At 42.1% G+C, this 15,641-nt stretch overlaps 1 protein-coding gene across 1 annotated transcript in view; it reads left to right on the top strand.

Moving 5' to 3' along the window:
• The window catches only part of Cpa6 (carboxypeptidase A6), a 361,770-nt gene that overhangs the window by 131,361 nt on the left and 214,768 nt on the right, over positions 1 to 15,641 (top strand). Inside the window, exon 2 of the mRNA NM_001415862.1 lies at positions 2,038 to 2,113. Coding sequence (NP_001402791.1) covers positions 2,038 to 2,113 — 76 coding nt within the window. The remainder of the gene's footprint in view (positions 1 to 2,037; positions 2,114 to 15,641) is intronic.

Consider the following 15,641-nt stretch of genomic DNA (forward strand, 5'->3'; position numbering starts at 1 on the left):
GAGCAAATAATAAGCTCAAATTAAAAGACAAGAAGCCATCTTTCCGTAGTGGTAATGGTAGCAGAAGTGGTGCTTCGGGGTCCTATAACCCCTCCCTCCCGAAGGCCGGGCCGTTCCATAACTCGCTGAGAGTAGGAATGAATAAGCAGAAATATTGACTCCCGGACACACTCTGAGCCTGGCACATAGGGGATCTTTATGAAATACTTTTCATAAAATTGTTAAGTAGTAAGACATTGGTGTCTGTCCTGGTTAAAGGAATAGAAATGGCTGGCTCTAAATGTTTAAGCCTTGTGGTCAAGGGTGTGCTACAAGTAGCCATAGCCCAGATTAGAATCAATCCTCACCCTGTTTCTCCACCTAAGCAAAGAGGAGCATGGGAGAGGATGAGGCCTGTGACTTAGAGAGAGACGTGAGAAAATGTAGAGACATATAAATACACACATATGCCACACATGTGCACATAGACATGCACGCGCGCGCTCGGGCACGTGTACACACACACACACACACACACACACACACACACAAAGGAAAATCCTTCAGGCTATCTTCTAAAATAGTTGTACCCAGCTGTGTTTTTCTCTAAACTCAAAACCTAGAGCCTCCCTGTTTATCATACCGAACGAATTATGGCTCCTGCTTCTGAAAATGCTGCCTATCAGACTCAGAAAGAAGAAGCTTTTTGTTTGGTGAAACCAATGAGGGCACTTGGGCTTTCCCTGCTAGAGAAAGCTCTTGCTGCATTTGGGTTACTGATTATCCCACCACACGTCCTACTGGTTTACAAGAGAAAGCGCTGCATTCCTTTGCCTTCCCTGGGTAGCATCCTTTGCTCGCAGTTCTTTGGTGAGCAAGTGACAATAAACACAGCTCCATAGAGGCCGTGTCTGAGAATTCATAAAGGCTAGGATAAAGTATCCATTCTGTCATAAGAATGGCAAGGTTGGGTTGCAGCTACCATTTCCAGAGTTAAATAATCCCAGGGGTGGTGGGCTTTTTTATGTCATGTACTCTCAAAAGAAGAACCAGTTGCCAGGTTGAATTATCCTTCAAATAAAAAAAAACCTCCTCGTGGCTGTAAAACAGCTCCAGATTGCTTCCTCTGCATGCTGGAGGAGCTGACAGGGCCCCAGATGGAGCTGTTTCTCAGCAAGCTGTCAGGTAATCCATCCATCAGGAAAGCCATCGCACCCAGCTGAGTTGCCTATGGCTGCCAAGATTTGTATTGGGTGGGGTGGGGGGGAGGCCAGGGTCTGATAAATCCGGGGAAACATAGGTCAGAGGCAACTGAAGCACAGAGGAAAACTCCACGCTCAAGCTTAAGCCCCACGGTGATATTTAGCATTGTTTTATACCGACTTGACAGTTTTTCTGTCTGCTTTCTTTCGTATGGATTCCCTGACACTGATACTTCGAGGTCATTTGGGATGGTTTTGAGGAAACCAGAGCACAAAGCCGTGTTAGAAGTGAGGCTGCTCAAAACGTGCTAAGTGATTGTCAGCAAGCCAAGAAGGCTTTTCATTCATAGACCTGAAGAAGGTGTGATGAGATCATTGAAATGGCAAAGCTAGAGGATTGAAAGGGAGCGCACAGAGCTCAAATCCATCACCCTGCGGGTTGATGCCTTTCACATTAGCCTTACCTCATCTTGAAAACTGCCATCCATTCTAAAGGTAAAGCAGCAATATAATATGCAAGCTTATATCTTCCAACCCTGATGAAACACTGGCGATGATTCAGACCAAGAAAGATGCTGCAAGCAATCAGAGAATACCAATAACTAACTGCCTTAAATACTTACGGGTCAATGAAAACTTACTGCTTTTATTAAAAGCACAGGAAATGTCTTTAAAGGTTAAAAAAAAAAAGAAGACTAGCAGGGGTTTCTTGTTATGGTCATGCCTGGCATACCATTGGCAATATGTCAAATAAAATCTCCCTGTTTCTAAAAAAAAAAGGGGGGGGGGGCAAAGGGAAAAAGGTGTCTATCTTTACTGTTAAATAATAATTCCTGCCTTTCACCCTCTTTTGCAGACATAAAGTGATAAGACTCATCCCCAAATCTGAAGAGGAAGCACTTGCACTAAAGAGTGTATCCCACCAACTCAAGGTAACAGAGCTTGCCCTATGGGCAAGCCTGTGGCATGTTTGCTGACTGGGGTTGAATAATGAGAATAACTAGCCAAAGGAAGCAGGTAAAGAGACAGTGTGGGGGAGCATTTAAAGGAGAGTGAAATTCTGACAAGATGTACCACACATCATTTATATACGAGGATACGAAGTCACTGGCTACCCATCGGGCAGGTGGAATGAATGCTTTTAGAAAACTGTTGTGTTCCCAGTGGAGTCTGTTAGAAGTGGTAAATAGTCAATGTTTTCTTTGGGGTTGTGAATTTAATTGACAGTTTTCGGAACTCCACTTTTCCTTTTTGAAATCTTCCTAGAACGTGCCCACCTTCTTGTTTGGATTCAGACTTTTCAATGGGAAAACGCTGGCGAGGATGACTCAGGCAGGCAGTCATTAACTCTGCTGAATTCAGCAAAGGCTGAATGAAGGTGCTTCTCATTCACACTCTGATGGCTGTACGGATTTGGAGTGATAGCCTCTCATTATTCTCTTAGGCAGTGGCTTCAGCTAAGAACTTAAAGTGAGAGGTGTGGCTATTAACTCTCCTCCATGAGACTGAAATAGACCAGTCCATGAAACGTGTGATATCTGAGGCTTCATTCTAAAAGATGGCAAAGCAGATTGCCAAGGGGCCGTGCTTGTCTTTAACATGGGATAGTAATGTTTTCTTTAGGTAATGGACACAGAGTCCTCTGAGATGCTGGTGTTAGGTGGGAGGAAGGACACCTTCAAGGTGAATGTTTGTCATGACCAGGCCTTTGATCTTTCCTGACTGGCTTGGCTCTTCTACTTAGCATCTTCCTGTAAATATTGCACCTTTTTGCTGATGGACCTTTGAACTCTGAGGTCATTGATCTCTCCCCCCACCCCATCTTTTCTGACCCCAATTTAAGTAATGCTACCCCTGACTTCCTACAAATAATGGTTGTTTACCCAACCCCAGAAAGACTTGCCTATGTTTCCTAACACTCCTCCCCTTGAGGGGCCTTCCCTGTGGTGCTGACATTAATCCTCAGCGGTAGGCCAGGACTATCTGCCTCACAATGCTCTTCTGGGCTCTAATAACCAGACGTTTCCTGAACATCCCACCAGGGAGCTAAGCACTGCAAAGGCAGGAAGAAAACTCAAGTCTTGCCTTTCCATCTCCACCCCATCAAGTTTAAAGACAGCACAGGGAGAGTGAGGTCTCCCTGACTCCTGTTTGGGGAAACAGCTATTAGGAATCAAATACTGGGAAGAAAGGGGTTATCTCCATGATGTCAGTTGATGTATATGATAGACCTTAAATTATATAAGAAAAAAATAAAGGATGAGGATCTAGGTCGGGAATGGCTTTCCCAGCACACATAATACACTTGGTTCAATCTCTAATATGAAAAAAAAAAAACAGAAACATGAATTAGAGTTCATGATCCTCTATATATGATGGTCACTTGCCATTAATAAGCATGCTACAATTGCTTCATACAATATATTGAACCCCAGAAGGTCGTTGGCACAGATGTCCCAGCACATGTATACTGTGTACTTTTACATGAATGGTAATTGTATGACAAGATTTATCCTGGGGAGATGCAACACAAATGTACATCTAGGTACAGTGAACCCGTGGAAAACCAAAGCACAGACACCACCAACATCCAATTTGGTGAACCAAATTTTTATTGAGGTTACTTACAGGAGCATGGGTGAGCAGTCACTTAAAGAAGCAAAAATTACTCAAAAACAGCTGTGTCACCAAAGTTCATGCCAGTATGAGTAATAGTTCACAAAAACAGCTGAGAACCTGGAGCACACTGCACAGCCTGTAGGCAGCTCAACAGGTTGGGAGTGTCCTTTCCCAGTGACCCAGCTGGTCTAAACCCAGTAAGAAGCAGCTTGGCTGGTTTCTGCTTCTTCCAGGAAGCTCATCTTCTCTGAGTCTTCTTTGCAGCTTGCGCTTGTCTGAGACTGACCCTCAGAGGCATTTATTGCTTACTTTTGGAGCAAGAGACCTGATGAATCTGGTCAATTTCTGGGACTTCCTATTTTGAACAATTTACCTTCTGGCTTCAAGCCCTTTCCTGCAGGATGGAATGCTTCTATTTCAGAGGAAACTTGTATGCAACAGTTACAGAAAAACATTCCTAAAAATTGCATTCATTTAGTCCTTAAGGAAAGAAGTGGTCTTGGGAGAAGATGTCTTGTTGCTGCAGGAGCTTAGAAGCCAGTTAAAAGAAGGGTGGAAGAGCAACAGCAAGGGATGGTATTGTGGGACATTGATTTTCATGAGGCCTCCGTGAGTCATGAAAAGCCTGCTCACAGCTGTGACATACACTTGAAGATGGGAAGCAGAGGGAACAGTGCATGAGTCAACCCAGGGGATTCCAGCCACGTGACAGCACATCTACAGTGATGGCTGCCAAAGAGGCTGAAAAGAAACTTGGTGCCCATAGTTCTTATGGGGATCTATTATGTCATGTTTTCCCTAATACATAGCAAAATTCCACATTCCCAGAGGAGAGCCAGACATTTTGCATGAACCATATTATTTACAAATAGCATAGACACACTGGGTTGCTCTTATCTGTGGCAAGGCTAGGAGCCCAATGAAAATCTACCTTCCTAGATGCTGGCCTTAGGAAAGCTATGCAAACAGGACCTTCTAAAGACTGCTCTGTTGAATTTCTACATAATATTCATTTCCTTTCTCAAGTGAGGTAGTTTTCCTGAACTAGAATTTGAGGTGTTGAACTTAGAAGTGTTCTCCCTAGAGTCATCCTCCTACTTTGATGTGACCTTAAATTATTTGAATTATTTTACCAAGTAATCCTTTCCCACTGTGGAAAGCAGAAATTCCAGCCAACTAGAGAAAGCAGCCTGTAGGAGAAAAAAGAATTGATTATCTGTCATCTTTTGCCCTGTGGAGCTCATAGGACAGAATCAGGGTCACTGCAAACAGCTTCTTAGGAAAAAAGAGGAGGAGCAGCCAAGAAGAGTGTTGGCCCTTTCTCCTAGAGTAAGATGTAATTGACAGAATTCTAATATAGTCCAAATCTCTCATCCCGTCTGCTCCTGCCCTACAGAATTACTTCCCTGTGAATAGAGTGGATAGGTATTCCCTTGTTGAAGTTACAGTATAGAGCAGAGGGAGACTAGATGAGGTAGGCCTGAGCAAATCAAAAGAATCTTTAGAAGAAAAGAGTTTTTCTTCAGCTGTTCACAGAGGAAGAGATCAGAGGAATGTTCACAAAGTGCTATGCTGGGAACCATTCTTGGGAGTCACAAACCAAGAATGACAGAGGACTCTAGGATACGAGGATCCCCAGCTGAACAGTGAAATAGAGACATCGGTCCTACAGATCGCAGGACGCTGAGGCCCAAAAGAGAATGCACACAGTCCATTCCTGGATACTTTGATTTTAGCCCCTTGACATCCTGAAAAAAATCCAGCCAGCTGGGCCTGGACTACCGATCTGCCAGACTCTGAGATAAGTGGGCTTTGTTTGAAACAGCTAAACTGATGCTGATTTATCCCAGCAATGGAAAACAGACGTGCAGTACAATAACCACCTACATCCTGCCTTTTCTCTCTCGTTCTCCTCTGCCACCGCTCTAAGTTAATTTTCCTGGTTCCTCTGGCTATAACTAAGACTCCTAGGGAAAATGAAATGTGATTCACTGATGTGCTTAGGCTGTAAAATTCTTAATGCCTTATCCGAAACATGATCAAATGCAAAATGTGCATACAATATTGAATGGCATCTGAGAACTATGGTCAACACATAGCTAATTAGACATAGGACTGCTCTTACAAAGTTGCTTGCTTTCCTAATTAAATTTTATAGTTTTGCTGAAGAATTGAAACAAGAAAGTTGAACAGAAAACCATGCCCCCAGAGAACTGGGTTGAGAAAGCACTAGCCAATTAAATTGTTAATTAAGACCATAACCATGGCTTAAATCAAGTTATGATGGAGAGGAACAGTTTGCAGGTGAGCAAAATTAGAATCCAAACACTTCATTCTGCCTGCAGTTCCTCACCAGTTCTTTGTGCTGTGAAGGAAGAGAAGTAGCTTCATGTGAGGCCACAAAGTGTCTCCTGTGAAATGGTTTCATCCTTGCTGAAGGAAAATGAATGATAGCTCTGTTTCCAGATTCCTCATCAGAGAGGCATGGTGGGGTAGGACAAGACAGGAAGACCCAAGACAAGTGTTTTCACACTGAAGCACAAGTGCAAAGGTATCGGTTGGTAGTCAGACATCATTGACAGTCACACTAAGGGTCTTGAGATCCCACCCTGAAATGATACACTCCCCATGAGGAAGGCTCCAGCCAGGCATAGGCTGGCAGTGTTATCTGGAGGGTAGGTCCTCCTCACCCCTATTTTATAATGCATTGCTGTAATGAATATTCGCCAGTACTCACAAGTGCGCTAAAAGTCATACAGCAAGGCTGTAGGAACTTTAGAACCCATATCATTGCTGGAAGTTTATAAATTCAGTCATCCAACTAGATGGTTTTATCAACTGGAAAACATGCAAGGGGAAAAATGGATGGTAGACCTCATTCTACGGGAGTTGTGGGATCTCAGCTTTATTAGAAATGTGTCTGGTTATAGAATCAAGATCAATATCCCTCTCTGCTCTCCTCCCTCCCCTCTCCCCTCTCCTATCTCTCCTCTCCGATCTCCCTTCTCCTCTCTCTCTCTCTCTCTCTCTCTCTCTCTCTCTCTCTCTCTCCCTCCTTCTTTTCTCTCTTTCATCCTCTTCCTCTCTTTTTTCCTCTTTCTGCACCTCTGCCCACCCCCATACACAGTCCTTCTACACATAGTTGCAGCCTCCCTCTAATAGGCAATTCTCCTGTTTAGCCTCTCGAGTGCTAGGGTTACCTGCATGCCAGATGATTCTAAAATCTCTTACCCCTCACTGTGTGAAAGAGGATTCCAGGATTGTCTCCAGGATCCTTGGTTTAGATGTGTCCACACTGCCTCCTAGGTAGCCCAGAGAGTAATCTAGATGTTTCTGTAAAAGAACTTTGTACACATTATTGCATCCCCAAATCAATTTACAAAGTAGAAAGAGTATTCAAGAAACCCTAACTCAATCAGCTGACCCCTTCAAAAGTGAAATGTTTAGCCCCACCTGATATGGGAGAGGACATCAGGCTCATTTCTGCCTGGAAGAAATCAAATACTGGGCGTGGTCATCTGGTGAATAATAGTTATTGAGAGTGAACCCCATTTATACACCCTCAAGGAGTACATTTTGTCAAAACTGATAAAAACAGTGCACTCTGCGCTCCAGAGGAGACTCTGGCACAAGCTGTTACATTGAGTTCAACCTAGAGATACCCTGAGCAGAGACTCCAAATTTACCAGGCCCAGACTTCTGACCTACAGAAATGGAGCAACAGTAAACCCGAGCTACTGAACCTGAGATAGCTCAATAAGAAACCAGCACAGCAGCCTTAGACAGCCAGAACTGATGCTCTGGCTGAAGATGCCTTTCAGTAGAAAGAAAGAAAATAGGCTTTTCTTTTTTCCGTAAGATACGTTTGCTTCCCCTGGTGTGAGATTTGAAAGTGGAAAGTGCCTTATAATCTAAGCTAATCATCAAATGCGTTATGGATTCAAGTCTAAGCATACAATCTTGACATGTTGCTCATATGTTTTTCCCTCCTTGTGGCTGTTCACAATTATTAAACCAATCAACACTGACATAGCGAGTGAAATTAGAGTTTGTGAAGGAGGAGGAGGAGCACTAGAAGCATTTTTGGAGAAGTTTTCCTCAGCATCCTAATGATGGTGATTATGGTTTCCCCAGAGATGATGTAGCTAGGCTGGTGGTATGACGTTAGGCTGGTACAACAACGGTGTTTCCTTCCCACTTGCAAGACTTGGTATTTTGGATGTGCAAGCAACCTCTTTTGAGTTTAGTTTGTGAAATGTTCATGCTAGGCAGTAGAAACTGCCTTTCCTGGGATGCTTAACAGAAGAGTTAGAGAGGTTGATCCAATAGGATCTCCTAGAAAATGATCTTGGTAGGGACACAATCTTACCTCTCATGGCCTTCCATGCATAGCCAGTGCTTTGCAGGCTTAGGGCTAGAATAAAAGAACAAGTGGGCCATGTGACTCACTGTTTCTATGGCTAATCCAGTGATTTATTGTGAAGCCAGTGGGTTCTGAAAGGGAGAGAGCAGAATATTCCCTAAACCCAAGTGCAAGACTTTACTCTGCCACAGTCTATTTGCTGAAGTAGAAGGTAATCCCAGATTCTCAGAGTGGAAAAAAGACCGCCATGTCAATGCAAACAGGGTGAGAATGTGTGATTACTATAATCCCCCTATCCACATCCATTCCTATCCCATACACATTCCAAGCTCCATATCCCAGATGCTGCTTAAGTCTATTTTTACTGGCACTTCCCTTGTGATGGCCAGGTCCTCTTTAGAACAAAATATACAAGACTGCCAGATATTCTGCTTGTTCCTATCACACACACACACACACACACACACACACACACACACACACACACACACGCACTTCTATTTGTTCCTGACACTGGGGAAATAAAAGCCTTAACAAGTTGCCTCAGCTCTTGCGCTTGTTCTCTCTTGCTTTTCCTCTCTTCCTTTTTTGTCCCTTCTTTCCCCATTCCCCTCCCACCCCTTCTCTCTACATGCTCATGGCCGGCCTCTCCTCTTCTCTCCTCTTCTCTCCTCTTCTACTTTTCTTCTTCTTCTTCTTCTTCTTCTTCTTCTTCTTCTTCTTCTTCTTCTTCTTCTTCTTCTTCCTCTTCTTCTTCCTCTCTCTCTCTCTCTCTCTCTCTCTCTCTCTCTCTCTCTCTCTCTCTCTCTCGTCCCTCTCCCTTGTCTCATCCTTTCATTATTAAACCTTTCCAAGTGAAAAAAAAAGTTGACTCTACTTAAATTGTCTAAGTGTCCCCCATGGTTGACAGCAGTAATTTACATCCCTAAACACACATAGAAATCCCTATAAAGATGTTTTTTCTCTGAAGTACTAAAGATTCACCCCAAACCAATGACTAGATGGTAGAATCTATTGCCTAGCTTCATCCCTAACACATCTTATTTTTGTTTTGAGATCCAGTCTCACTAAATGTTTCAAGTTGGCTTTGATTGTATAGCTGCATATAATCCTTCTACCTCAAGTTCCCAAGTATCTGAGGGTACAGTCATGTACCATCATGCTTGGTTTTGGAAAACATTTTATAAAGGGCTAACATACAGCCCAGTGCCAGAGATTTTGAATCTTTGCTCAGTGATGCTTGGCTATTAGTATTTGTTAAACACTCTAGGATATTCAACATATAGTCAAGGAAACAGACTACCAGTCCATCACACAGATCCTTTGGTATGACACATTGGCCCTTTGAGATGACTCCTGCCTGCCTCTCTGATACTTCTCAGTATCTGTCACTAGCTTGTCTTGCTGCACTAACTGAAGTTTCTCAGCCAACTACTCTTCTCAAGCTGAGCATATAGTGAGTACTACTCGTCTCTGAAGCTGAGGCAGAGCACCACCTTCTCCTGGGCGTCTTTGACTGGCACTGGATTCTGTGAGTGGCTCCATCCTAGCATCCATGTCACTATGTGTTTGCCATCTGCAATCACCCAAGAGAATGAGCAGATCTCATAAATCTGAAACACGGCACTTGTGTGATCATATGCAGTAGATGGGGAGACATCTGTATAAGGAAAGGATTCTAAAAAGAGTTTAACTATCCTGTCTCCAGAAACACAGCCCAGGTATGACTCAGAAGATGCCTTTACTAGTTCTCAATCCATCATACTAGACATATTTTTGTAGGTCATTATAAGGCACCATTTATATTTGTTCTTAAATTTTGGAGACAAAATTTTGTGTTTGTTAATTGTGAACTTCTCAACAATATCAATTTTTAGTGGACTGTAACACATGATCAATGATACATCACTTGATGAAGTAACCTTTCAAAAGATAATTATGCTTTTTGTGATTGAGGTTTCTATCAAGTGTACAGACTACTTTGGTGTCATTTCTTAGACATATGACATTAGAACAGGCTTTGTATATACATCAGCCATAGCTACCAAGACTTAAGCCCTGTATTTCTTACTCAATAAATGTGAAGTTATTTCCCATACCTTGGCTGGTATTAGATGTCAGTGTTGATTAGAAGTCAGTAGGATGTAGGTCCCAGGACCACTGTTGGAAAAGTGGGCCTCTACAGTAATGGTCAACATCAAGCACAAGTGAACAAGTGCCAGGCTAAAGGAATAGACATTTGACTATGTGATGTCTTACCTAAGAAAAAGGAGGAAAGCAGTTAGCATTGAGACCTCCCACAGAAATCCTCCTTGCATTTGCATCCAGACCCTTTCACTTACTAGTAGCAGGAATACCATTAAGTTGCCTACTTTCTCTGGTCCTCTATTTCTTCCTTTTCTTACCAGACTGAAGATCTTCCAAAGTAAAGAATCGTGCTTTACTCTTCTTTGGTAAGATCCACCTCTGGTTCATCTTTATCACACCAGCACCTGGCTATAATAGGAATGCAACAAGTTTTTCTTGAATGAATGAACAAATACATCATTCTCCCTTCTCCTTGCCTGGAATTATAATACCAAGGATATCAACTTGGATTATGATCAAGAGCAAATACATGACTGAACATATTATTACCATGGTTTAAAAACATAAACTATAGGTACAAATAAGAATGAGATCCTAATGGTAGAGCAATGTATTGGTGGTGCCGTGTGATGGGTAGGGGTATGAGCTACAGAATATTGTTCATTTCTTCAATTACCAAGAAAAGTTTATAGAGGAAGTAGATTTCTGCAAGAGCTTGATAAGAAATTTCCTGAGAAAGCCACCTGTGAGGTTTACAATCTGCCATTATAGTCTTGCCTTTGGGCACTGAGTAACAGGGATACAATAATGTTGATTATCAGAGCACTTGAATTTGAAAGGCAGAGCTCAGGTGTTTTGCCTAGAAGTCAATCTGTGGTTTTGTATAATCAAAAATATCGTACCTGTCTTTGACATACTTGATTAGCAAACTCATTCCTTAGAACACAAAAATAGCTATTAGGGATACATATGTGGTGGTTTTGTGTTCTAAAGAATTCAAAGCAGCTTTTACATATTCATCATCTACAGCCACAAAGACTTTGCTTCATTAAAGGAGTTTCCTGTTTTCTACAATTTTATATTTTTTTTAGTTGTATAAATGTCTCCCCATCTACTGCATATGATCACACATATGCCATGTTTCAGATTTATGACATCTGCTCAGTCTTTTGGGTGACTGCAGGTGGCAAAAACATAGTGATATGGATGCCATTCACAGAATTCAGTGCCAGTCAAAGACTCTCAGAAGAACTTGGTGCTTTGCCATGGGCTTAAAATTTTCATGGTCCCACAAGCATTTCTAAGATGTTTTCTTGATAATTACATTTATTTTCAGTTTATCTGGTCATCAGTGGTCCTCCTAGTCTTTCACAGCTTTTTCACATTTCTGATGGTGACTGTGATCTGAGCAAAGGGTCAATAGCATATTATTATTATTATTATTATTATTATGAAAGATGAAAGGAGACAATACAGAGCATGTAGCATACCTAATCAATCAAAAGATATGACCTAGTATTGGTCTAGTGTGGGGATTCTGAGGAGTTGAGATGCTATATCACAATTCTTAATTTTTTTCCCTATTATAGAGACAAAACTGAGTTACAGGAAGAAGATACCTCTCTGTGCATAGCACTAGGCTGAGCTTTTCTATGATAGTTACAACCTTTTGATGATACACAGAAAAAGTTTTGAGTCTTCATGACAAGAATAAGTAGAATAAACAAGGAGAGGATAAGATGTGGTCTATAACCTTCTTCCTTTCTTCAATATTACTGTTTCTACTAAAACTGAAATTCAGTTACTGTATCAGAGCTGGACTTGAAATAGCCACCCATTAGGTCAGCAAATTATATTGGGTAAAAACCTTTACCAAAGTATAATTAGCACTCAGCAGCCATATGCCTGTGTATCCATCAGTTTTCAATTCCTTCACTTGTTTGGTTGTGTTTTCCTGTAATTCTATAAGGGATTTTTTTTGTGTTTCCTCTTTAAGAGATTCTACTGATTTACCTGTGTTGTCCTGTATTTCTTTAAGGGAGTTATTTATGTTCTTTCTAAAGTCCTCTATCATCATCATGAGATGTGATTTTAAATCCAAATCTTGCTTTTTCAGTGTGCTGGGATATCCAGTATTTGCTGCAGTGGGAAAACTGGGTTCCGATGATGCCAAGTGGCCTTGGTTTCTGTTGTTTATGTTCTTGCCCTTGCCTCTTGCCATCTGGTTATCTCTAGTGCTACCTGCCTTGCTGTCTCTGACTAGAGTCTGTCCCTCCTGTGATCTTGGTTGTGTCAGGACTCCTCAGAGCCCAGGTGTCTCTGTGACCCTATGATTCTGGGATCCTGGGATCCTGGGTGTGTCAGAGCTCCTGGAAATCAAGCTGCCTCTGGGATCCTGAAATCCTGGTGTGATCAAACTCCTGAGATCCTGTTGTGTCAGAGATTTTGGGAGTCAAACTTTCTCAAGATGTTGCAGGAGTGGGTGGGAGTCAGAGCCCTGGGTTTGCTCTGGACACAGGTGCAAACTGGAAGGAGCCCATGAGTCTGGCTGTTGGGTTTGTGTTCCCCTGGTTCCTATGGAAATCCTAGTTACTCTGGGTGTTGGGAAAGATGTGGCCTCAACTGTGATCTTGAGTGTGTTAGAACTCCAGTGCTCCTGGTTGTGTCTCATCTCCTGGGAGTCAAGCTTCCTCTATCATCCTGTGATCCTGTGATCCTGTGATCCTGTGATCCTGTGATCCTGTGATCCTGTGATCCTGTGATCCTGTGATCCTGTGATCCTGTGATCCTTGGCATTTCAGAGAACCTGAGAGTCAGGCTCCCTCTGGGTGTTTTAGAGGTAGATGCAGAGCCAGTGCCCAAGGTCTTCTCCAGGTGCAGGTTTAAACTGGAAGGAACCCGTGCCATTGGCCAGGCGGGAGTTCCTGTGTCCCTGGATCCTGGGGGGTCCCAATTACTCCAGGTGTTGGGGCAGTTGTTGTGACCCCCTTACCTGTGATCCTGGGTATGTTCTATCCATCAGTTTTTCTGTTGACTTGAAACAAACATATCTGAGAAGATGGAACATTCTTAGGATCTCTCTGTGCAGACCAACTGGTCTTAGACTAACAGAGATCCATCTGCTTCAGCCTCCCTAGTGCTGGGATTTAAGGCAGAGGGAATCTTAATTAAGAAAATGCCTCCATAAGATTCTCATGTAGGTCAATCTGTGATGCATTTTCTTAATTGATGATTGATGTGGGGGGCCAATCCTGGGAAGAAGGTATACTGTCCATGGGAGGCAGATGGAGTTGTATAAGAAATCAGGCTGAGCAATCAACGAGGAATAAGCCAAAAAGTAGTGCTCCTACTGGCTTCTCCTTGAGTTCTTTTAATCATGGACTTCAGTGTGAAAGTGAAGTCTTTCCTCCCAAAATTGCTTTTGGTCATGGTTTTTTACCATAGCAAAAGCAATCCTCAGTAAGATACTATGCTGTTCATTTCATAAGAAATTTCAATATAAAGTAATGCTGTGATTTGAACATGGCTTATGTCTTTTAAATTTATGTTGAAGTATGACCCCCTGGGGAAATTATACCAAAAGGTTCTTTAATATATGATTAGGTCACTAAGCAAGATTTCCACAGTTCTCGTAATTGACTAGTTGGCTAGAGGAGCAGACTACTATAAAGTGGGATGTTCTGTTCTCTTACTTGTGTCCCTTCTAGTCTTTATGTTTCTCTGTCATGTCATGATGTAACATGAAGCCCTTGCCCATCTCTCTTCTGCCAATAAGGGAAAAAGAAGAAATTTCATTATTTACACTTACTATATGATAAACACTCTGTTATTGTCCAATACACATCATCTCATATAATCCTCATAATGCAAAAAGCCACTGGCATTAATATCTCAGTTTTGTAGATGAAAACGCAGCAGCTGCTCCACTTTCCATTCTGCAGAAGATTTTTCCAACTTAAAGCGTCCCTTTGAACATGGTTTAAGAAAACGTTTGCTCTGAAATATTTATCAGATGGCTAGCTGAGAGCAAAAAGTCACTGAGAAATTCACATAGACTGAGGCAGGGTGTCTGGCAGGAGGGAACGAGAGATCACCACAGGTAGACATTGCATCCTTTAGCCATGCCTTTTGCCCAGTCCTTTAAATTCTTCCTTGATTAACAATGGGATTGGTCCATGTAAGAATGTAATATGTCAGGATAGCTAAATGACTGGCAGCAAGTCTTAGAGTTCTATTTGTAGGGTGAATGTGTCAATAGCTGAGAATGTACTAAGGAGCTGGAAAAGGAAGAGTGGTGATGGACATGAAATTCATACTTCAGCAAATATAAAGACAATTCGACATACCACAGAGCTAACGTTTCAGTGTAAACACTTGGCAATCACTGGAAGAAATATTTACAAGCTGTAAAGAAAGAACAGAACTGATTTTGGAATGCTAAAATCACCCCAATTTCCTTGAGGATCATCAGAGTCCTTAATAGTCAAAGGAATGCTTGATTAAGGTGGCCAAAATAAATTATAAATATTGACATTTACAGGGCTTAGGTATCACCTAGCACAATTTATTTCTTAATAATATATATAAATACAGTTTATGAAACAACCGTAAGTGGAATGAATCTTAATGGGAATATAAACATGCAAGCCTTAAGAGTTAGTTCTCTGACCACTAATATTTAGCCCCCTTTCCTTCATCAAATCTTCAAACAATGCTCACTTGAGAAGGCCCCATCAGGCAGAAGATAGCGTCAATGGCTAATGCATGAGCAGTTATTGGAAGAAGTTCAGGAGCCCAGAAATGTAGATCCAGGCAAGGAGAATCATAAAGTCACAAGGGCAAACACTGGGGAGGAGTCAGTGATGACGTGGAATGGGAGTGTAGTGAGAGTTATGTGTACCAGGCGTCTGAGATGGGGTGCCAGGCTCTTGGGGATCTACAGTGATCTCCACTCCTGGCACATTGTTAGTGATGCAAAGCATTCTCTCTCCTTTCCTTCCTGAATACTGTATTTTACAGTCTCCCCAGTGTCTAGTTGTTGCTTTATGACTAAGCATAGCCGACAGTCCCTAGCCACCAAAAGACTTCTGAAATGAGACCTTAAAACATCGAGGCTCTCCCTCCATGTCTCCTGCTGCTTTCTGAATGACAGAAAAACTAGAGACCAAGGGAATAGGGAAGCCTGGTGTTGCCATTTCTTAGATGTGTGAAATATTATACAAGGAAAGTTCACAAGAAGAACCCACGTTTATCAGTTACATGACCAAGAAACAATTTTCTTTTGTATTGTAGACATACTGGTTTTTAGGATCATTAAAAATAATACAGACACGACACACTGAGAACATGACACCCTGAAAGAGCACTGAACTCGGTTAAGAAGTTGAGGA

This window comes from Rattus norvegicus, chromosome 5 (assembly GCF_036323735.1).
Source record: "Rattus norvegicus strain BN/NHsdMcwi chromosome 5, GRCr8, whole genome shotgun sequence".
Lineage (NCBI taxonomy): Eukaryota > Metazoa > Chordata > Mammalia > Rodentia > Muridae > Rattus > Rattus norvegicus.